The 25,000-nt window shown below is 43.5% G+C and overlaps 1 protein-coding gene across 2 annotated transcripts in view; it reads left to right on the top strand.

Annotated features, from left to right (window-relative positions):
* Positions 1-25,000, top strand: part of LOC134225541 (MOB kinase activator-like 2) — a 539,900-nt gene that overhangs the window by 16,849 nt on the left and 498,051 nt on the right. The window contains exons 2-3 of one of the 2 annotated variants that reach the window (XM_062705719.1): positions 616-717; positions 1,634-2,264. In XM_062705719.1, coding sequence (XP_062561703.1) covers positions 2,260-2,264 — 5 coding nt within the window. In that variant the 5' untranslated portion in view covers positions 616-717; positions 1,634-2,259. Of the gene's footprint in view, positions 1-615; positions 2,265-25,000 lie in introns of both variants that reach the window. The other variant, XM_062705718.1, reaches the window with a different exon arrangement.

Here is a 25,000-nt window from a genome sequence, read left to right as displayed (position 1 = left end):
ATATAGGCCTTTTGGTAGTTTCGGCCACTACTTTATAAGGGGCTGTCATATTGTGCTATGGTAGAACTTACCCCGTAACACAGGTGTATTGCAAGCAAGGTTTCAGAATTGATCAAAATGTGGCCAGTTCTCTAAGGAAACCAGCATTCCAGGGTATTTCGGAAGGGTAGACCAAATACCATAAGAACATGGATTTCTTTTGGAAAACCATGCATTTTGATACGTCGCAAGCCAATAAAAAAAGTAGTCACTTCCCCTAGACAACCAGCCTTTCAAGGCGTCCCGCAATGTGACTAGAAGGTCCATATACCCACAGAACACATTCGTATGGACTTGTTTTGCAAAATCATGAAGTTTGACACGTCGAAAATCGTGTTTCCAGCTCGATCAGGCAGTGTCTATTTTTCCGGGACGGGAGGTTACCCCAGTACTCCCATCAATATCTCCGGCATCAAAAGATGAGCAATGTCCCTAAATCTATGTAGGATTGCAAAAAAACAGAACCAAATTCCGAGGCAAGACTGCTGAGAATTTGAAAAATTAGTTTTCCATGGCTCAATACGTAAGTGTTAATCATAAAATAAACTAATTTCCACTTCTTGTTCCCATTTCCAGACTTGACCCGCAGTGACATCTCCGGCAAGTGCGAGCGCAACGCGCGAGAAGATCGCTAAATTTTCTCTGCTTGATGCGCCGTCGTTAGCATCACAACACACGGTAGCCACATTAGCCATCCAAAATACGCCACACAAGAAAATCTACCAGAGAGGGAGAGAGAAAGAGAGGCAGAAAACGCACGTGAGAGACACTCGAGAGCACCCCAGCACTCGAAAATGAAGGAAAATTTATGTGTTGTGTAAGAGGAAAACTGAGGAAAATCTCCCGTCATCAAAGGCGACCAGAATGACGACGACGGCCACTCGCCACCCACCTTGCGTCGCTGCTTGCTCCGTATTACTGCCGTTTCACAACTCGGCGATTAGGTGCTGAGGAAAACGGGTTGGAAACAATCGTACACGGACGGCGACGGTGACATTGTTGCGTCGCATTTTTCATTGTTCGGGAAAAAGGTGCGTTTCGTTGTTGGGAAATCTGCTTCGAGGAAACTGGTTTATGGATTTTCACAGAGCAAACAGTGGAAGTGTGGCTATTTTCGTACAGCATAAGAACTCTTGAACGTAGAACCCCAAAGTCATCCCACAAAGCTACCCTGAGTAATAGTGCGGTGGATACAGTGGTTGGTCGGTTAGTTAGTGGTAGTGCGGATCCAAAATAAGGGGGGTGTTTTTCCTTCGGGGATTTGCCTGTGTGCGGTTTGTGTGATATCCTTTTCCACCCCCGAAATAAAAACTAGGCTACCGATCGCCACAGTTCCAGCACGTTGCTCGTATCGACTGGAGGCACAAACCTACTCGAAACGTCAGAAACGAAAAATCAATGAATCTGAACCATAACCAGACGCAGCAGTAGATGCTGATCCCCATACGGCGCTCTAAAAACCGACGAATCTCGTTAAATTAGGCTGTGGATGGAATCATCTCTCGTTGCGCTACTCTCTGCCGGAAGAATCTCGTTCTCGTTCTTGACCCTTCTTTCTTCACGTGGCATGCAACTTACTCGAATCGCCGACCAGGCCAAAATTGGCAGATTGCTTGTTTCCCCCGGGGCCTTCGCAGCGGATGTGAAAAGTGTGCGTCTGTGGTGTTGATTTTGAAATCGTAAGCGAAAAGTGTTCTCCAATACAAGTGTGCATTTGAGGTGAGCAATCTGCTCGGAATTAGGAAAATCGGTTGCAGTTTTCCTCGTCTAAAAACTACGCACAGAGTGAGTGGTTGCAGGGAAAAGAAAATAGGCAAAGTGTAAAAGTGGTGCGTTGTTATATAAGAGTGTGTATTTCTCAGCACTTTTTTCGGTGAGTGGCAGCACCGAGATCGACCGAGTTTGTGTTGTGGCGACGAACGTTGCTCGGTCGGTTGGTTGGTGTAAATTTCAACGCAAAGTAAGAAGCATTGCGAAAGCAGTCCCAAAGTCGAGGAAATCGACTCATTTGCTGGGTGGTGGCAGCAGCGCCGAATAGGGGGAGGGAAAACAGCACAACAAGAAAAGCGCAAAGTGAAAATAGAAACATAAGCACAAGCTGAAGTAGGACGGTGTTTTCTGCTGATTGAGCCAATTTTCGTCGAGTGACCCGAGGAACCAGCAAAGGCCGTCAAACTGGAGCGACTTCCAGAATACCTGCGTGACACCGTGGATTGGTTTATGGGGTAAGTGTGGCCTTGCACCAAAGGTTGAGTATTTTGACGTCTGTAACAGCAGAGCAGAGGCAAGTTTGAATCACTGCTGCTGCTGCAGGCGCTATCCATATCTATGCGTAATCATATGATCGGAATCGTTGTCACTAATACATAGGCGGCGTTCGTCCTTGCTTACAATAATAGATGTTGTTGGCGGCGGTGGTATTGGTGATGTCCTGCTGCGCTATTTATCGCTTCGCTACAGTTTGCAGCTCTCGCGCTCCTTGGACTGTGCTCGGTTATGGTGTGATGGTCTTTTAAATATCACGCGATTGTTTCCAGTCAAGGCAAATATGTGGGATTATATGAATAGATTGGGGGTTGTTTATATATTTGATTAAATAACTAAATAACAACGTGTGCCACAGATAATATTATGATAGTTTGGCAACATCGTTGATTGGATAACATCCTATTCCAAATTTATGATGCAAAGGTTGAGTTCTTTGGTCTGAAGCAGTATTACGTTAAAAATAACACTGATTTCACTTTAATTTACGATCAGCTACGAAGTTTACGACTGTTTTTCTCTGATAACCTACCTAATTGATATTTGTATTTGTTATATAATCAGTTTGAATTTATTTGTCGCGTTTTCTCATTTTGTTAACCTCACGCTCACCTGTCGCATTTGTTAGTCTCCATAAATAATTGAGTAAAAGGACAACACATTGACGGAGCCACAGGAGTTTCATCGAAAATCCGAAGGCTACCTTGAAGTAAAAAGATATCTTCCGTAAATTGGACTCTATAGTATAATAATTATTGATTGTAACTCGACCACGATTGTTAAATTGTTGATGTAGCTTTCCTAGTCTCAAATATTATCTAAACAGGTTAAACTTGCATTGCTGGAGAGGATGTTTTTGTACAGCAAATGAGTGGGTCAAACGCAAAGGGGTGTAAGTGACAAAAACTTGCACTATTATCATACATTTAGCAGAATTGAAATTCGTTACAGGAGACTCCGTTGATGAACTGATCGAATTTATGATTCGCCCGGCGAAATGCGAACGGACTGTCCAAATATTACTGAAGTAGCGTGGAAGCAATGATTACTCATTTGTTGTGGAGCTGCTTGCTGCTTATGATACGGTGACTCGAACTGATGAACCAATGGCCATCAGAAAACTGGAACTAATATGGTGGGATCTGGGACGCTTGGACTAACAGAGTTTGGATTGGTTGTAGCGGAAAATAAGTACGCGAGAAACGTTTTAATAACCGATGAAGCTTAAACACGTTTATTCATATCAACGTTTGAGTGACAATGACAAAAACATAAAGAGCAAATATTACACATTGGTGTCAGTCGTCAGTGGGGGCAATAGGCAGCAGTGTTGTACACTTAACACCCTCCTTCAAGCGCTGCTGTCTTTAAGGCCGATGTCCATACGATGACGCCGGAACGCACCAACTGGCAAACCCTTCGTCATAATGTCTGCTGGTTGATTCTCCGAGCGAAGATATTCGAGTCGAATCCGTCCATTATGCACTAAGTCCTTCAGGAAATGTAGCTTTACATCGACATGCTTCAAGCGCCCAAATTCCTTGGAATTCTCCGCAATCCTGATGGTAGACTGGTTATCCTCATAGAAGACAGTTGGCTCAACCGGTTCGCATCCTAGATCGTTCAAAAGACGAACCATCCACATTTGATGACAAGCGGCGACGCATAAAGCGTTAAGCTCTGCTTCCGTGGACGACAGCGAAACGGTCTTCTGTTTCCGTGTTATCCATCCCACAGTGCAGCCTAGCACTTTGAAGACGCATCCACTTATCGAACGGCGGTCCGAAGTATCGTTTGCCCAATCCGCATCAGTAAATACTTCAAGGGCAGCTGCAGTATCGTCTGCCTGATACACTAGGCACATGTCAAGAGTTCCCCGTATGTATCGCAAAATCCTTTTCAGGTGTTTCCAATGGTCATCACTGGGACAGCTTTGAAATTGACTAAAGTGATTTACAGCTGCCGCCACGTCCGGCCTAGTTGTCTGAGATAGATACATGAGACAACCCACTAGTTCTCGGTAGGGGTGCTTTGTCCGCTTCTCTTCGGTGCCTTTTTCTAATTTCAGCCGCACCTCCATTGGAGTCGAGACAGGCTTGCATTCATGCATGCCAAAACGTCGGAGCAAATCTTCCAAAAACTGCTTCTGGTGAATCTTCATGACTCTCCCTTCCACATCGCGTTCGATATGCATCCCGAGAAAGCATCTCACATCATCCCCATCAGTCATCTGGAATTCCGCCGCCAAACGACGTTTTATGGTTTCAACAATTTTTACGGTTGGTGCTGCTATAATCATATCATCCACATAAACCACCAAGTAGACAGTGCCTTTTCCGATCGCCTTCCAATAGAAACATTGATCATTCACACTTCGTGTAAAACCAAGTCGCTGCACGATGAAACCATTAAGACGATTGTTCCATGATTTTGCTGCCTGCTTCAGCCCGTATATTGACTTATCAAGACGACACACCATTCCGTTTTCACGCTCAAATCCTTCAGGTTGAACCATATAAATTTCCTCATCTAGCTTCCCGTTGAGGAAAGCTGTAGAAACATCCATCTGATGGAGAACCATTCTTTCGTGATTGGCCAGAGCCAATACTGTCCGTAATGTATCGAGCTTTGCTACTGGCGAGTACGTTTCAGAATAGTCGAAACCAAACTTCTGACTAAAGCCTCTCGCCACAAGTCGAGCTTTGTAGCGATCAGGCTCACCGTTCAATCCCCGCTTGATTCGGAACACCCACTTATTCGTAACAGCTGTACGACCGGCGGGTAGCTTCGTCAAGTGCCATGTTTTATTTTTCCGTTGAGAATCCATTTCAGCTTTTATTGCGGCTTCCCATTTACTCCAGTCATCCCGCTGTCTCGCCTCAGCAACAGTCGTTGGCAAGTTTTCAACATAGTCTATTGCATTTAAAGCATACCCAGCATACTCGAACTCAAAATCCTCGTGCCACGCCGGTTTAGTTGTTTGTCGCCTTGGTCTTCCATCCACATTGTTGTCAGCCAACGTATCATCTCTCAGTTCAGGCGAGTGGTAAACCGTTTCGTCTTCATCAAAGCTTTCATACTCATCGTCAGCATCATCATACACCGAATTTTCCACTTCTTTCTCTGTGTCATTTTCATCCGGCTCCGGCTTGTGAACTACTGGAATCTCCATAAAACCTCCGGTATGATGCTTTCCTTTTTCCGCCACGACCGTATCACATTCGATGCACTCCACGTCACGCGCATGTACGATTTTCTTCGTTACCGGGTTCCAAATACGGTAGCCGTTGTGCGTGTATCCTATAAAGGTTCCTTTCCAAGCTTTTGCGTCGAGCTTTTTGCGTTGCTCTTTTGGTATGTGGACGAACATAGGACTGCCAAACACGCGGAGTTTGCTGACATCGGGCTTCCGACCCTCCCATAGCTCGAAAGGTGTCACATTGGAATCCAGCGCACTCGAAGGACTACGATTTACTAGAAAGGCTGCCGTCTGCACTGCCTGTCCCCAAAACCGTTTGTCTATCTGTGAATCCTCCAGCATAGACCTCGCCTTCTCAACCAGAGTGCGGTTCATCCGCTCGCTTACCCCGTTTTGCTCTGGGGTGTAGGGAACCGTCCACTCCACCTGGATGCCTTTATCCACACAGAACTGCTCAAACTGCTTGCTTCTATATTCGCCACCGTTGTCACAACGGAGGCGACATACGCTCTGCCCGAACTTCGCCATCGCATGAGCTGTATATTGGCGAAAACATTCGAAGACCTCATCTTTCGTTTCAATAAGGAACGTCATGGTAAAATGACTCCAGTCATCTATAAAAGTGACGAAGTACCTCACCCCTCCTAGGCCAACCGGCGACACTGGCCCGCATACATCGGAGTGTATCAATTCTAGCACCCGCGACGATCGCTTCGAATTCCTTAACAGGAACGGTTTTCGAGTTTGCTTCCCGGTTACGCAAGGTTCACACACGACGGTTTCTTTATCCGAATAGCCGCTGTTCAATTTCATACCGACTACCATTTGGTCGCGAATCAGTTTTTTGATACTCTTCGTGTTCAAGTGGCCGAACCGACGGTGCCACAGATTAAGATTTTTGGAAATACGCCCACAAGACAAAAGTGATTCACTCGCGCCGTGCTTATCCGTAAAGAAATCCAAACGATATAATTTTCCATATCGAGAGCCACACGCGACGAGATTAGATCCACGGTGGATCCACACTTTACCGCTCTTATATGTCACCTTCATGCCGATCTGGTCCACCCTCATCACCGAGAAAAGGTTGCACCGTAACTCTGGTACATAAAGTACGTTGTGCACATAGCAGTCGATGCATTTACCTTCTACTAACGCCTTCACCTTTACCGTTCCAGTCTGCTTCGCCAAAATCGTTTCGCCGTTTTTCGCTACGGCTATTTCTACTGGAGATGCTAACGGCTCCAGCTTGTCAAATAACGTCTTATCGTTTAGAAGATGGTCCGAGCAACCGGAATCGATGAACCACTGCAATCGATTGTATTCATCCGGTGGATTGACGCTGCTGCTCATGCTAACAAAACAAACGCCGCCATCCTCAGCGAGATGAGCTTTCGGTTTATGCTTTACATTTTTGCTCTCCCTTTTCTTCGGACAGTCGGCCAGCTTATGTCCCTCTTGTTTGCAGCCGAAACACTGGAACACTTTCTTTTTGTTGCTCTGCCTGATACTAGAGAACGCCGCCGATTCACTCTTTGCTGATCCGCGTTCGACGTCTACTCCTTTTCGCTTCACTTCTTCGTCGAGTAACCTGCATTTTACAAATTCCAGGCTCAAGTGGTCTTCAGGCATGGTCTCTATAGCTGTTACCACCGTTGAAAATGCCGGGCCTAATGTTAGCAGCAAATGACAGATGATATCAAGCTCCTCCATTTCTGCTCCAGTAGACCGGTATTCCCTTACAAGTCGATCAAAGCATAAAAAATGATCATGAAGCGAATTACCTTCGAATCGTAAGCTTAGCATTCGCCGCTTCAAATGCATGCGGCTAGCAATGCTCCGTCTTTCGAACACTCGTTGTAGTGCTTCCCAAATCTCCTTGGGAGTCTTTTTCTCCTGAACGTATTCGAGCTGGCTGTCACTTATTCTCGAAATAAGTAGCGATTTGCATTTTCGGTCTTGCTTACTTCGCTTCTCCCGCAACTTCTTCTTCTCTTCCTTCTTCTCCTGCGAGTCTCCCGGCTGGTCCTGCAGCTCTGCTAAATCTTCCGCCTCTTCTTCCACACATACAAACAGGTCATGCTCCTCTAGCAGTACCTGCATGCGGAATTTCCAGGCCATGTAATTACTGCCATCGAACATATAAACCCGCTCCATTTTTCCGTCGTCCGTCATCGTAAATACACTTTTATTATCGCGAACCGTACCGGAAAATACTGGGCTCACAACCTAACAGAGTTTGGATTGGTTGTAGCGGAAAATAAGTACGCGAGAAACGTTTTAATAACCGATGAAGCTTAAACACGTTTATTCATATCAACGTTTGAGTGACAATGACAAAAACATAAAGAGCAAATATTACACATTGGTGTCAGTCGTCAGTGGGGCAATAGGCAGCAGTGTTGTACACTTAAGGTGGTTATACAACAAAGCCACAAATCGGCCATTTTGGAAACCACGTGCTTTTTCGGGTGATTTTTCAAGAGCACGAATTGAGAGAACAACAACGCCCATGGGGATCACAACATCTGTACATCGTTTGATACTCATGCTAAGTAATCGACTTTAATTTCAGCATTGTACAAAAAATATTACGCTGGTTTTGAACTTTTGATAATAGGAGTAGAAAACCGTGTGGTGAATTTGAAATTCACCACATGGCTTGATTGTATAATCACCTTAACATGGACTTCAGTGGGTTAATAGATACCGATGACTAGCAGGTGAACAGAGGATCCGTCGAAGAATACGAAGCAATTTTGATCCAGAACAAACACAAAAGCAAATCAATGTAATTTATACTGCCGTTCTACGCGTAATTGTCCCTTGTTACCATTGATGAAAAATTCAAAACTTGATTCGATTTGTCCCACTGAAAAAACTAAGTTGTCGTTTGATGATAATGGTGATTGAAAAACGTGCTGGAGAAGTGTTACCTTTGCTCATTACATTCTAAAAATATTGGTAAAGTTTTCAGATTCAATCGATATTTAAAAATTGTGAAATCGATGCTAGTTTGATTTTTTTCAACAAAGGTAACATGGGACAGTTATGCGTACAACGGCGACATACTTAAATTATTTACCGCACTTGAGAAAAATGTATAACGCTTCACGATTTTGGATGTAATCCTTGCGCATTGCTTGTTGAAGAAAGGCATTATCTGGTGTCACTCTTTCCATCGGGAGATCACACGCGAGGCAGAATGTGTGAACAATACTCCTTTGGTACTAGAGCAAGTAACTAGGAAAGAAACGGATGACTGGCCTTCAATTAAGAGCCGGATTCTATAAGGGGGGCTTAATTTTGAGTACTCTGGAGAAAACAGATTCGAATTCGAAGAACAATGTTTTATGATAATTCAAGGACGCACTAATTACTCTTACTTTCATCGGCTCTTTTTATTACTTTTCTCCTCCGTCAGCTTCCTTACATCATCGCCTGCATTGCCTCTTTCACCGACCGCACCATCCGTTCCCAGGAAACTCCTTTGTGTGGGGATCTTGGCAGAATTAAATGCCAGGCGGTAGTCCAACTGCTTATCATTTCATTGTACGCTCCGCGGACGTAACTGGAGTATATGACTTGGCCTGCCGAACTTGCTTCTGGAAACGGGTAATGGCCATTCAATACGACTTGGTCGTAAGACTGTGCACCGCACGCACAGCCAAGCAAGTGATAAATGCCACTCAACGTTTTTCTTTACGCCGTCCAACTGTAACTTCCACCTGACCCAAATAGTCGACGCTGGTGGAGCTGAATGACCAACGACGAGGCGTGACTCGTTCGACGGGAAGTGGAGCCATCCTCGATGAACGTGACCGACACTTGCTCACTCTACACCAGACGCATTTGCTCACTACCTGCTGTATTTGAGGATGCATTTCCGGAATCTGGAACCGCTGGCTCATCTTGTTGCTGACGTTCTCCGAACTGGAGTGTCTGAACTGGTCGTGATAGTGCTGGATTAGTTTGTGTGTGACGTCGTGAGCCATAACAGAATGATCGGGTGCTTTTTGTCGAAGAAACTCTACTCGGAGTTTGCAAGACGACCGTTCATTCGCAAAACGCCTTCGTTGTCCAATATCGGCGAGCTTTTGTGCACCGGGCTACCGTTTTTCAACTTTTCCATTCGTTCTCCTGCTTAGCGTTTCAGGTCGTTCGATCGTGATCGCTCTCATCTAGTCCGAGAAAGTATCCCATTGTGCCTGTCGCCAGAGAACAGTTTCCGCTTGTTGGAGCTCTTTTTGCCCGAGTGCCCAGCACGGTTTGGCTCATCCCATCAGCTCCAGAAGGGGAATCGATTGGCGTTTTATCGGTACTACTTTTGCCCGTGACATCACCGGACTGCAGAGGCCTTCCGTGTATCCGTGTTCGCTGGCATCGGTGAAGATTACACTTCCAGCGAATCAACTTCGGTGGACCTTGCACCACCGAGGTAGCATCGAGGGATCCAGATCTCCTCTACTTGTGGGAACATTTTTGTCCACCGCTTCCACAGATTCCGGGAAGCGGGAATCGTCCCACTCACATTTGGAGTGCCAGAGATGCTGGACGATGATTTTGCCGCGGACGATGAATGGCGACAACAGCAGCTTGCGATGAACCGTTTCGTAGGACGTTCTTCCTCATAAAGGTACGGCATCATCTCTTCACGGTGTTTTGTTGATAACGAGAATTCATCCATACTCGGGTCCCAGATTACTCCCAGAACTCTTTCCTTCGACGTCTGTTTATCGTAGCCGAAATGCAACAGCGCCGATTTTTTCTCTCCCACACTTCGTAGAACTTCGCGAGTTGGACACCCAATTCCGGATCTCAACCTCTGCTTTTTGGAGGACTAATCTGACCTCTTCTATGGTGTCGACACTGTCGAAGTAATCATCCACGTAGTGTTTGTGGCCGCCGATGCTTAGGGGTATTTTGCGGAAAACTCTTCGGTATTCCGATTCTTTACAAATTGGGCCGAACAAGGAGAGCTTCAGTAGGGGAAGCACCTGTCTAGCGTACTGGTTTCGTGGGATCAAACCCCACTGAAGGAAGCGGTTACCCTCCAATACCTTTTCCGAATTAAATCTATCACATGTTCTGTAAATGCATAATCGAATTTCAGACATAGTAAATGAGAGCTTGTCAACCCGAATGTCCATGACGTCCATGGCGTAAATGCTTGATGAATCCTCCGGCGTTTTTCGGAAGATGAGTCGCTGCTTCTGCTTGTCCCCAGTGCGAATCTTCAGCTGGTGGAACATCTTCAAATCTCCACCGAACGGAAACCGACGTTCGCGGAAGCCAAGGAGGACCTTAATCAGCGTTACGAACATGTCCGGTCCTGTTAGCAGCTGAGAGATTAGAAAGAATTCTTGCACCCTCACTGCGCAGTGGCGTAGCCAGAAAATTGGTCAGGGGGGGGTTTCGGAACATTTTTTTTATCGAAAAAAATCTTTCTTCTAAAATTGTTGTCGCTGGGGGGGGGGGTTTATGCCCAAAACCACCCCGTGGCTACGCCACTGTCACTGAGGCATCCCACTAGCCGTAGGCCGTTGTCATTGATAGCGGAGTAAAGGCTCTTCCTACCGATTATGGGACGGAAAAAGTCCTCTCTACCGACCTGAACGTTAGCGTCTCCGATAACAATTTTCACATCAAGCTTTGGGCACTCTCCATAGGCTTTATCAATAAAATAAAACGTGTCCTTCACGTCGTCGGATTTATCGTTTGTCGGTCCGTAAACGTTGATTAGGCTTTAATTGAAGAATTTGCCCCGTATCCTCAACAAACAGATTCGTTCGCTAATGGGTTTCCACCGCATCACTCGCTTCATCTGCTTGCCCATCACTACGAAACCAACTCCATGCGCTGCTTTTCCGCCGCCGCTGTTGTAGATGTTATACTTGAATGCAGTGTTGGTCGTGGGATCCCCGGCTCGGAATTCACGTTCTCCGGATCTAGACGACTTCTTGAATAGCGGCCACGTTCACTCCAACCTTCTGCAGTTCGCGAGCCAGAAGGCTCACTCGTTCAGGTTCATTTAGGGTCCTGACATTCCAGGTACCGAGTTTCCAATCATAGTCCTTATTTCGTTGCCGGGTCGGTTGCCAAAAATAACGTTCTCTTTTTCTTCTATCTCCATTTTTCGTGGTATTTGAGAGGCTTCAGTAAGCTACCTTACCGGGGTCGCGTTACCTACATCGCAATGATGGGGCTGCCACCTTAGGTATAGCTGACGCGATACAGCATTTCATTAATCAGCCGCTGGGTACCAGGCAGACGCTGTTTGAGCCGCACTTCCTGTTGAACAGACGCTCGAGGCGTACCTTCTCACTCTAGCTGATGTCAGAAGGACAACAGTGCCCAGGCTGCACTACCAGCTAAGTACACAACCCTTAGCTGGCAGTCTTTTGTCATCGGACGACCCGTGGAAGCGTGAGATAGGGACTTGTGGGGACCAGAGCTCTATTGGGCGCTCCTTCCTTGATGTCAACCCACCATTTTGCAGCCCATGTGGAAGATATTGATTTGAAAAATGTATTGGAGGTAACCACTTTCCCTTCGATGGGACTCGAACCGACGACCCTCAGTACGCTAGACTGGTGCTTTAACCAACTAAGCTAATAACCTATAGTTTAGAGCAGCGGTTCTCAATCTGGGGTACATGTACCCCTGGGGGTACCTTCGCTGGCCCTAGGGGGTACCTCGGACAAAAATGCGTAATGGCGGACATATTACAATGTACTTTGTGTATGTTACCTATATGGATTCGCATTATGCGTTTTTTCACAGTGTACTCTGTGTCTCGTCCTTGACGTTTGGCTTCGACTACTCTTGTTCAATCTCAACGTGAGGTTAAATAAGAGTGGGGTTATGAATATGTGTTTTACTTAGTTTTCAACAAATTGTCACGTATATGGATTCGCATTATGCGTTTTTCACAGTGTACTCTATGTCTCGTCTTTGACGTTCGGCTTTGGCTATTCTTGTTCAATCTCAACGTCAGTTTGGGGTTATGAATATGTGTTTTACTTAGTTTTTCAACAAACCTCCACCTATATGGATTCGCATTATGCATTTTTTTACAATGTACTTTGTGTTTGTCACCTATATGGATTCGCATTATGCGCTTTTCACAGTGTACTCTGTGTTTCGTCTTTGACGTTCGGCTTCAGCTACTCTTGTTTAATCTTAACTTGAGGTTGAATAAGGGTGGGGTTATGAATATCTCGCTTAAATTTTTGAAAAGGACCTAAGTAACATTTTTTTCATGAAATAATTTGAATAGCGCAATCAACAGAACAACATTAAAGCTATTGATTGCTGTATTCAAATTAATTTATGAAAATAATGTTACTTAGGTCACTTTGAAAAGTTAAGCGAGATATGTTTTACTTAGTTTTTAACAAATTTTCACCTGTATGGATTCGCATTATGTGTTTTTCAAAGTGTAATCTGTGTCTCGTCCTTGACGTTCGGCTTCGGCTACTCTTGTTTAATCTCGACTTGAGTTTGAATAAGGGTGGGGTTATGAAAATGTTTTTTTACTTAGTTTTTTTTTCAACAAATTGTCACCTATATGGATTCGCATTATGCGTTTTTTTAACAATGTACTTTGTGGCACAAATCTCCCAAATTGAGGGGAACGTGCCTCCTGAGCCGACGTTCTGATACCTGATACCTTTGTAAAGCTTTACTGCGAATCTATCTGTAGATCCCCCTTAAAAATGTCATGGTTTCCAAAAACTAGAAAACATGCGGCACAGATCACTTATGACGTCCTTTAATGTAAGTTCACGTAGGACCTGTTACTGCTCATAAATTCCAACAAATTGTTCCCGGATGCAAGCTTGCTTAATCGGAACTTTGTTCAGTTTGAACCCCTTCGGACATTCTACCATCGCTTAAGCAACATAGAATCACGCTTAGAACAGTAATACATTACTGCACAAGAAAGACAAAACACACCGGTCGTGATCCACTTGTCGCCATGTGCAGCACCACACAAAGGAATTGGATTGACATTTCCGGAATGTGCCTCTCCTTCCCGTCAGGATTGTACACAACGCACCGCTTCAGTTCAGCAATGTGTCGCACGGAAGTACGTGACCGGTGGCTATGTGGAATAGAATCCAATAGTTGCCATCGTCATCGTAACCCGTTGTTCGGTTGAACTCAAACCATCATCATCGGATTGCAGGGAATCACTTCTTGCTTACCATACATACTCCCGTTTACGTGAAAATCAAAAGCCATCGTTCGGTTGAAGGATCGTGACTGGAATCAACACACGACACAAATCGATAAATTGTTCTTTAGTGTTGTACAACAAATTGGAACAATTCCAACTGTGGTCTGGATTCTATGTCTCATCGTTATTTGACATCACAATTAATTAGTGTCGTTCAGAAGTTTATGGAGCGATATTAATTTTGATAGAATTTCTTAGAGCCAGCATTTCGTGTTGGTGTCCTCCCCGAGCTCAACCGTCGGTCTTAAACCACTCTACAATGATGTTCATAGCATATTTGTGTTGGCAAACAGATGAACAACACCAACATTTTTCTGGGTTGCTGTGGAGTATTTTCGCTAATTCAGCATGACTGTGGCATTTGGTAGCAGAACTTACGTGGATAAAACAGAGCTGGCTCACTACATTCTTGACTTGGGAGCCCCCATCTTGACCAGGCCCAAGCAAATCATTCGCGATATGTGCGATGATGATGTTGATTAATGATGTTGCGATTTTTTGTTCAAGGTTTCTTTTTGGCCAATGATTTATATTTCAACGTGGAGACTGGCTCAGACTGCCGTCAACAAGAGCGCTTCGTCGTTCGCTAGAGGAAGCAATGACCAGGGTCAATTCGATGCTCCAATTGCGAATGAAATGTTTTTGCGTCAGCCGTCAGCACTCAGCAGTGTAGGATATAAAAAAAGGTTGGCAACTTAATCAAGAATCCAAGGAATGGTGGTCCGCATATCGTGCACGGAATCACGTAACATTTCGGCTGCCTCCTCGGCCGCCCGGTAGGGACCAGATGCGTGACGCTGGCTTTGTTCGATTGTGTACTTACTTTTGTTCCAGCAGGTACGGTCTGGGTCCGTGGCTGAACTTTAGCCCAAGTGCCATCAATTACGTTTGCTTACTGCTGTTAGTGCCTAAGTAGGTACATTTTACTCTGTCAAGTCGTTTGGTTCTGTTTCGTTGGAAGTGGAAGCAATGAGAAAATTGGCCAGCCGTCCTACTCTCGGATGATTGGGGGATGATGTGGTACACATGTTTCGACCCTTAATTGCGCATTATGTCGAAATGGAAAAAGTTTAGCCTCACAGCTAGTTGGAACAAGTGGCGAGGTGTGTTGGAAGTGGTTTAAAAACAGCGCAAAAGCATTCTTCCACGAAATTGGTGACGATATCGAACCATAATGGTCGAAAAGAGATTCGGCAAATTATTAATAAGCGTAATTCCAGGATGGCGCCCAACGTGGAATAGACACTTTTTAATGAAATACGGTTCTTCTTCTATATGTGTGCACGTGTTTCTTGTAGACTATATCATAAAAAGACTTTGAACTCTGGTTGATCCATGGATAAATCACAATGAACGAACCGGAGTATTTATGTAAGCCGAAAACACAATGAACCCCTTACTGAATGAATTATTCTCTACGTGACGACAACTGTTGGGATATTATTAACCTTCCGTCTGTGCTAAAAAAAACCCTAAATTGTTCGGCTAATTTTGGATTTTTTTTAGCAGTTTCGAAAGATAATTTAATCATCTTTCAGGACGTTACCTAAGTTTGATCAGAGGGTACGAAAACAGTGTTTTTATGTTTATTTTGCTTATATTGGAAAATCCTTCCCATTTTGAACTGCACCTATTCAAAGAGGTTATGCAGGAAGGTATGTGCTTTGACATTAGTCATTTATTAGTTCAGAACTTGGCCACTACATGGTGGTATATATGAAATCATTTGTTTAGACTAGCTCAAGATATTCCGATATATAGAATTTTATGCATTGTAAATATCCCTATCGCGCAAATTTGAAATTTGTAAAAAAATATGTCTTTAGCAAAGTTCATCTGGTGGGAATGGATTGTCTTCTGACGGAAAAAATAATAAGGAATTTTACAATTAGGCGAACTTTCAGAAATTTGCCAAAAACAATAAAAAAGTTATAATGATTTCAATTTGGGGTCAATATGACCTCAGAGCATACGTAACAACGTAATTGTTTTGATAGAAGTACACTGTAGAGCAGGGCTGCACAACGTACGGCCGTTGGCTCAATTGTTTGTGGCCCGCGGCTTGCAAAAAAAAATAGTTTTGAACTGGCCCGCAACTTTTATTGATTCAAATTATTGGTGGAAGAGTGGATTACCGAAGCAACAAACAAATTCGGACAAACAAGAAGTCTAAAATTGTAGTACGAACCAATTTTTCTATTAGTGACTTTGTGACTTCGAGTCCACCCAACAACGAAATCATTTCAAAACTGACTTCTTGATTTTAAGACGGATGAAAATATTTCAGGACGGCGAACTTGTTAAGTAATGCATATTAGCTGTTGTTGACATCGTATGCACTGAAGAGGAAGCCTCCTTCAGTAACATTAGTTTGTCGCGGAACATTATTATTATTATTTATTCAGACTAAGGCCGAAGTGGCCTGTGCGGTATATAAGAGTCTCCTCCATTCGGCTCGGTCCATGGCTACACGTCGCCAACCACGCAGTCTACGGAGGGTCCGCAAGTCATCTTCCACCTGATCGATCCACCTTGCCCGCTGCGCACCTCGCCTTCTTGTGCCCGTCGGATCGTTGTCGAGAACCATTTTCACCGGGTTACTGTCCGACATTCTGGCTACGTGCCCGGCCCATCGCAGTCGTCCGATTTTCGCGGTGTGAACGATGGATGGTTCTCCCAACAGCTGATGCAATTCGTGGTTCATTCGCCTCCTCCACGTACCGTCCGCCATCTGCACCCCACCATAGATGGTACGCAGCACTTTCCTTTCGAAAACTCCAAGTGCGCGTTGGTCCTCCACGAGCATCGTCCAGGTCTCGTGTCCGTAGAGGACTACCGGTCTAATTAGCGTTTTGTAGATTGTCAGTTTGGTACGGCGGCGAACTCTATTCGATCGGAGCGTCTTGCGGAGTCAAAGTACGTACGATTTCCAGCCACTATGCGTCTCCGAATTTCTCTGCTGGTGTCATTTTCGGCTGTCACCAGTGAGCCCAAGTACACAAATTCTTCTACCACCTCGATTTCGTCACCACCGATGCAAACTCGCGGTGGGTGGCTCACATTGTCTTCTCTTGAACCTCTTCCTATCATGTACTTCGTCTTCGACGTGTTGATGACTAGTCCGATCCGCTTAGCTTCCCTCTTCAGTCTGATGTAGGCTTCCTCCATCTTCTCAAAGTTACGTGCCATAATATCTATGTCGTCGGCGAAACCAAATAGCTGGACGGACTTATTGAAAATTGTACCACTCGTGTTAATCCCTGCTCTTCGTATTACCCCTTCCAAAGCGATGTTGAATAGCAAACACGAAAGACCATCACCATCATTGTCGCGGAACATGGTGAAGTGTAAAAGTTCTTGCTGAAGATTTGAAAACTACGCCACTTGAAAAAGCCTCTCTTAGTCTCTCTTGTGAGAGTTAATGAGCGAAAACTATCAACAATCTTAAAGTATTGCCGCTCATCATTAAGACAATCAACTTTATCATCGCGGGGGAACTTAATCATGACCAGTTCCAAATGAAGTTAACCGAAATAGAGAACAGAATAAAGATTTTCTGGATTGTTTGGGAAGTTCGTTGACTGAGCCGTAGTACCATGCTTCAGGGATTTTTTTTACAAGGTCAATTGAACCTAATGCCTCGACCTGAATGATCCTGAATGAGTGAGTGACTTAGCTTTTCTAGTAGATATCACCAAACATTCTCAATAAGTTGATCATCAAGCTGCAAGATAAGGATCAACACATGCAACTTTTATTATGCAACATTAAAGGTTTTGAAACAAAATTAATACTTTGGCACAGTTGATGCACTCTTACTTTTATCAACTCAGTGACTGAGTAAAATTGCTTTGCCGTTTTTCTTTCGTCCCGATTTTGACGGAAATTGAGTAAAATTTTTGTGGGAAAAACGAGAGGCCAATAAATTTTTACTCAGTCACTGAGTAGATGAAAGTTAGCGTGTGGTAAAATCGAAGCCCTTCAACTGGAATTTTCTGGTCTATTCGCTCATTTTCGAAAATACAGTATTCTAAATTTTCATTTTTTCAACACCATGCACCACTGATGCGAATAATGTAATTGAAAATGTTTGAAATAGAGATCATTGACCTCCAATGCAACGATGAGCTCAAATCTAAATTTCAGATAGAAACATCTCTGATAAGATTTTTTCGCTCTTCAGGAGCACATATCTGTGTGAACAGCTCTTTTCAAGAGTGGAAGCCGTGAAAAATGAATTTCGGTCACCGATTACGAAATCAATAAACGTCGGGTATTCCAGAGTAGCCAACAATAAATTCAATGTTATCCATTAAATTTTCAACCAAAAGACCTGTTATGTAAAAACGAAAATAAACATCAATCTTTAACCAGTAAATGCCCAGGACGAACTTTTAATTTTGAAAACTATATATCTCTGAGGTTTTAAGAGGTTTTTCTCGGAATTTTCACTAAAATCAAGGGGAATAGTTGTAATTTTAGACACATGCAAACCCTCCCCTCCGGACCCTTCCCCTTTTAATGGTTGAGAAAACTAGGGGCACAAAAGCGTAATTTTAGGCAGTGATATATGAAACTGGTCATATTTGGAGATTTAATAGTCTGTTTAACAGCCCGTATGCACAGATCTTTTCAATATGATTCAATTGTATGAGATTTGTGCAAATAATGTACCAAAAACTTTTTTAAGGCCTCCAATCCATCTGGCAGATTGTGGGGAAGTTGCTCTGAATAAATTGAAGTTTTATTACTATGTCTGAAACTCGATTATGCATATGTACAACATGTGATAGATTTAGTTCGGAAAAGGTATTGGAAGGTAACCGCCCCTTCGGTGGGCTTTGATCCCACGACCCCAGTACGCTAGACAGGTGCTTTTCCTACTAAGCGACCTCCGTTGTCCTCCGCAGCTTAGCGGGTACTGATGAAACCAAATTCCCAGCGCCAGGTACCAGCCGAACTCTCGCAATACATTTTTAGAACTAACTCTCTCAAATGTATTTTTGTACACATGCCAAACAAGTAGGATGAGTATTTAGTATTGTCCGGCTTCTACGCATGGGGTCTTAGGACTTATATGGACACGCTGGGTTGCTGTTGGTTTGATATCAGGCGTACCTGGTACATCAATTGAACTCAACTCCCGGATAATTTGGAGAACCTTCTTCTTCTTCTTCTTCTTCTTATTGGCATTACATCCCCACACTGGGACAGAGCCGCCCCGCAGCTTAGTGTTCATTAAGCACTTCCACAGTTATTAACTGCGAGGTTTCTAAGCCAGGTTACCATTTTTGCATTCGTATTATCATGGGGCTAGCACGATGATACTTTTATGCCCAAGGAAGTCGAGACAACTTCCAATCCGAAAATTGCCTAGACCGGCACCGGGAATCGAACCCAGCCACCCTCAGCATGGTCTTGCTTTGTAGCCGCGCGTCTTACCGCACGGCTAAGGAGGGCCCCACGGCTAAGGAGAACCTAGAACATCTGAATTGGACGTATTTTAATGTTAAATATCTTAGCTGTGCATATGCACAACACATGTTTCGAAATGGACAAATTGATATGAAATTTGCGAAAAAGAATCCACGTGTCTTGGAGGGACTCGAACCCTCAACCTCCTACTCTCTTGATAGGCGTGATAACCCCTACACAACAAGACCACTTGAAGAGCTAACCGCGGTGGAGGTTGATACTCGGATTCTGATGGCTTTTCCGCAAACGTGATCTTTAAGTGGTCTTGTTGTGTAGGGGTTATCACGCCTATCAAGAGAGTAGGAGGTTGAGGGTTCGAGTCCCTCCAAGACACGTGGATTCTTTTTCGCAAATTTCATATCAATTTGTCCATTTCGAAACATGTGCTGTGCATATGCACAGCCAAGATATTTAACAAAAAAATTGTTTTCGTACGCCCGAGTTGCCGAATAATATGCAATTAATCGATATTCTAATAGTAAAACATTCGCACAAGCTCTTAGGACTTATATGGAGACGCTGGATTGATGTCGGTTTGATATCATGCGTAGTTGACATGGTAGACAAATTAAACTCAACTCCCGGATAATTTGGAGAACCTAGAACATCTGCATTGTACTTATTTGAATTACGAAGCATTCGCATGGGCTCTTAGGACTGATATGGACACGCTGGGTTGCTGTCGGTTTGATATCAGGCGGTTGACATGGTACACCACTTGTCATAAGACGAGTTTGTACAATCCCATTGAATTCCACCACTTAATTGATGTCATATTAGAAATTTGGAGACAGTACTCGTCGATAGCAAATCCTTCCGCACGCGATGGCATATGAGCAAGTCAAACCACCTTCCTTTTGCCAGTGCAGATATATCAGCTTCCACACTGATATTCTTCCCTCCCCCTTCATACGGGAGCTTGGCAGAAGGAAGGTCGTGTGATATGTGCCATCACAAATATTGCCCTCCGCTCGCTTTCAAATCGACTTCTATAAAAACATTCTTCATGCCTGCCGTATCCTAACGGAACTATCAATTCTATACTTTCGCCTCTAATGCTATCATGAACATGTACGTCCAAGTTTGGAAGATGATATTAGCATTTCCATATCATTGTAAATCGTTTAACTTCACGTAGAAGTAACACACACGAAATCATTAATTTAATCTGAATTAGACTTATTTGAATTATGAAGCATTCGCATGGGCTCTTAGGACTTGTATGGACACCCTGGGTTGCTGTCGGTTTGATAGCAGGCCTAGTTGACATGGTAGACCAATTGAACTCAACTCCCCGACAGTTTGAAGAACCAAGAACATCTGCGTTGGACTTACTTGACTGGTGAAGCATTTGCATGACCTCTAAGCACTTATATGGACACGCTGGGTTGCTCTCGGTTGGATACTAGTCGTAATTGACCTGGTAGACCAATTGAACTCAACTCCCGGACAATTTGGAGAATCTAGAACATCTGCGTTGTACTTATTTGAATGATGAAGCGTTGGTATGGGCTCTTAGGACTTATATGGACACGCTGGGTCGCTGCGGTTTGATATCAGTCGTAGTTGACATGGTAGACCAATTGAACTCAACTCTCAAACAATTTGGAGAACCTAGAACATCTTCGTTGTGCTTATTTGAATTATGAAGCATTCGCATGGGCTCTTAGGACTTATATGGACATTAGAGTGATTCAAATTTTGACTTTTTCGCTACCCTGTGCTTAAACGATTGTTTTTGCTATTTTAATAGTCCTCCCAAATTTTTAGCTGATTTGGATGTAATTTGGTTGTGCACGTGCCGTTTGAAGGTTAAATGAAAATTGCTATGAGAATCGCCACTTATGTAAAGAATCGTTTCGTGAAGCAGCCCAGAATCTATTTGAATATGTTTAACGCATCGCTATCATAGAATAGATCCTAAGCTGAAAGTCAGTTGTTGTTGCGAAGCAATCTGTCTTTTGTGAGCAAAATTATAAAGAAACAGAAATGCTCATTATTGATATTGATGTTATTCTTTTACGTGTTAAATTGAATTTCCAACAATTCAGTATTTCCCTAATAATTTTGGTTCCCAGCATCAAATCGTTTAGCAACAACGACGATATTTTCCCTTGTTAAATTTCCTATGTTGCTAACGTATTCATATATTTTTAGTGCTTAATGGGCAATGGGGAGAACGGTTTTTCACAAAAGTTACTGTTTTCATAGTAATTTTCATACAAGCTTCAAACTGCTTGTGCTCAGTCAAATTACATCCAAATTAGCTTAAAATTTAGGATGATTATTAAAATGGCAAATGCCATCGCTTAAGCATAAGGGAGCAAAAAAGTCGAAATTTGAATCACTCTAATGGACATGCTGGGTCGCTGCGGTTTAATATCAGACGCAGTTGACATGGTAGACCAATTGAACTCAACTCCCGAACAATTTGGAGAACCTAGAACATCTGCGTTGTACTTATTTGAATTATGAAGCATTCGCATGGGCTCTCAGGACTGATATGGACACGCTGGGTTTCTGTCGATTTGATATCAGGCGTACTTGGCATGGTAGACCAATTGAACTCAACTCCCGGATAATTTGGAGAACCTAGAACATCTGAGTTGGACATATTTTAATGGTGAAGCATTCGCATGGGCTCTAGGGACTTATATGGACTTGTTGGATCACTATAAGTTCATGCTTCAGGCACATAAAATTTTAATTTATTCAGAGCAACTTCACCACAATCTGCCAGATGTATTGGAGGCCTTAAAAAGTTTTTGTTACATTATTTGCACAAATCTCATACAATTGAATCATATTGAATAGCTCTGTGCATACGGGCTGTTAAACAGACTATTAAATCTCCAAATATGTCTTAGGCTAGTCTACCGTCTTGTACCCGCTCAATGTTAAGCCGCGGCGCGCGACTCCGTCGCGTGTTGTACACTGTCGAGAGTTTTGAGCACAGACATACTGCAACGATGTAGTGGTCGGATTCAATATTCGCACTGCGGTAAGTGCGAACGTTCGTGATGTAGGAGAAGAATTTGCCGTCGATTAGAACGTGGTCAATTTGGTTTTCCGTTACTTGATTAAGTGATTTCTATGTGGCCTTGTGGATATTCTTGCGGGAGAAGAAAGTGCATCGGACCACCATTCCGCGGGAGGCTGCAAAGTTTATGCATCGTTGACCGTTATTATTCGATACGGTGTGCAGACTATCCGGTCTATACATTTCCTCCCTTCCTACCTAAGCATTCATGTCGCCGGTGACAATTTTGACGTCCAGCAGTGGGCATCCATCGTATGTCTGCTCCAGAACGCTTCTTTCTCGTCGTTGGGTCTCCCTTCGTGTGGGCATTTCATGTGTTGATGCTATAGTTGAAGAAACGGCCTTTTATCCTCAGCTTGCACAGCCTTGCGTTAATTGGCTGACACCCAATCACGCGTTGGCGCATCTTTCCCAGCACTATGAAGCCGGTTCCCAGCTCGTTGGTGGTGCCACAGCTTTGGTAGCCACTCGATGCCCGCTTATCCACACTTTCTGTCCTATCCATCAGATTTCCTCCCACCTAACACCAGGACTTGGATTTGTGCGCTTTGAGCATACTTGCGAATACATGCAGCTGTTTATAAAGGTTTAACAGAACCCACTGTCAAACCCAACCACATCCTAGGCAGGCACAACTTGCAGATGGCCTGGGGAGGGATCGTCAAGCCCTTGGACATAGTCCCTGCTGCTTCTAAAAATGCGCATATGGCAAATCCAATTTTCTAGAATAAAAGATGCTCAAGGTACTCCTAAACGTTCTGAAGTTCAGCTAACGGTATCTACCGGATTAATCAAGGCTTTTGCAATGTCCACATCGTCGGTAGACCCTCCGTCCTGTTCAATTGGTATATACGCATCATGCAAACCCAACTTTTGTAAATACGGCATCTTCAAAGTACTTCAAAATATTCATGAGGTTAGTTCATAGATCCAATGTCCAAGGTGCTCCAAAAAAATCTTGAGTCAAGATGCACAACGACAATGAGGTTAACCTGCGATTTGTTCTGCGTACACGTACTTGGATGATCAAGTAGTTCAATCGTTATGGTTTCCAGGACGTTTTGGTGAACCTAAGAGGTCTGTAGTAGTTGTATGAATAATGATTGAAGTCATATCAACTCAATGAACCTACCGGGGTATCTTATCATACACCATTCATAAGTTGGTTCATTGGATAGATCACAATGTTTCGAGCTCCAAAAAGGGCCTATAATACAGCCGATCCTCTATGAGTCGCTAATGAAAGGACCATTGACTCAAGCATACATCGAGATGTGGAATAGAAGTTCCTTGGAAAATTGTTCGGAAGAACCATCAGAGTAACCGAGAAAATAATTTTATTATGGCTGAGTCGATATAAAGTCGAAGAAAATCGAATCACGGAGGGCCTATTGTAACTTGTGAAAATAATGCACGAATACATCGTTTAGAGCTTGGTTGATCGGGTAGATCGTATGTTCCGAACTTCAGCCTGTTTTGGAGACCCTGAATGACCCTTTTTTACTTTAATTCAAATCTCGATAGTTTCATGTCTTATGGACATATTTTCAGCTACGGATATTTTGTTTCTAGAGATATTTACTGATGCATTAGAGAATATGGTTTCCAGAACAGTTGGGACGGCCTAGGGCCCTAGGGCATCCGAAAAAATATTTCAACAGCTTTTTGATAAGAAAATTATTTTGAGCTTTTTAGTGGAATGTTTTCACCTGTCATAAGACGAGTTTATACCATCCCATTGAATTCCACCACTTAATTGTATCTTGACAGATACGTATTTCGACCTCAACAGTAAGGCCGTCTTCAGTGTCTCGTACTTGACTCGACTTGAAGAAAATGATCGCAGCTTACACTATTTATACTATGCGTAGGTATAATAATTTAGGTACTTATCTTACTACGGTGCTTATTTCTACTCGCTTGATGCGCTTAATGCTTGGGACCCCAATCAACTGTGCAAAATATGGGCTCGATTGGTTCCGTCATCGCTTTCCGAATCGTGTTTTAAATTTATATGAAGATTAGTATGGGAAAACGTCTTTTTTCACATTTGTGCTCTTCGCGGCGTCAATTACTCGTCAATAACGTGACTCAATACGTTATGATATAGTCTGAAAAATGCCGAAAAACTTTGCTGGAGAAGTCACGTAGCTGGAAGGTCTACAATAAATGTTATTAAGCTTCGAAAATTGATTGTTCAAATCATATGCAAGAAATCAACACACTTAGTTTTTTACCGGGATCTCAGCAAATTGTTTAATTTTTACCGAGATTCGCACAGCCGAGCCTCAGCAAACATGTTTTTCGCCGAGATATTTGTCAGTTGCTGAAAATCAGCGAAAAATTTGTCGAAACCCAGCCGAGCTGCAGAAATAAAAACTGAGTGTGTATGTTTCTGCCAACACTACCGGATAATCTAAGGGAAGATCCATTAATTACGTAACGCAAAAATTGGACTTTTTCAACCCCGCATCCCCCCAATGTCACACTTTTTGTATGAAGCTTCTGAAAATTTTGTACGGATCGTCACACTTCACTCAACCCCCCTCCCCCTCTAAGCGTTACGTAATTTGTGGACGTTCCCTGAGGTAGTAAGAGGGCAAAACCCATCTTCCTTCTTGACGGAATTTTTACTTTGTGAAATGATTCCGAATAACTTCCATTAGCTCCAAAGCCCTATAGGATCAATAATTTTGAAGCAACAGTTAGTTAAATTATTGGTCCACGTAGCTCGGCAGTG

This window comes from Armigeres subalbatus, chromosome 3 (assembly GCF_024139115.2).
Source record: "Armigeres subalbatus isolate Guangzhou_Male chromosome 3, GZ_Asu_2, whole genome shotgun sequence".
Lineage (NCBI taxonomy): Eukaryota > Metazoa > Arthropoda > Insecta > Diptera > Culicidae > Armigeres > Armigeres subalbatus.
The sequence above is the reverse complement of the archived record's forward strand: the minus strand, read 5'-3'. Positions and strand labels throughout refer to the sequence as shown.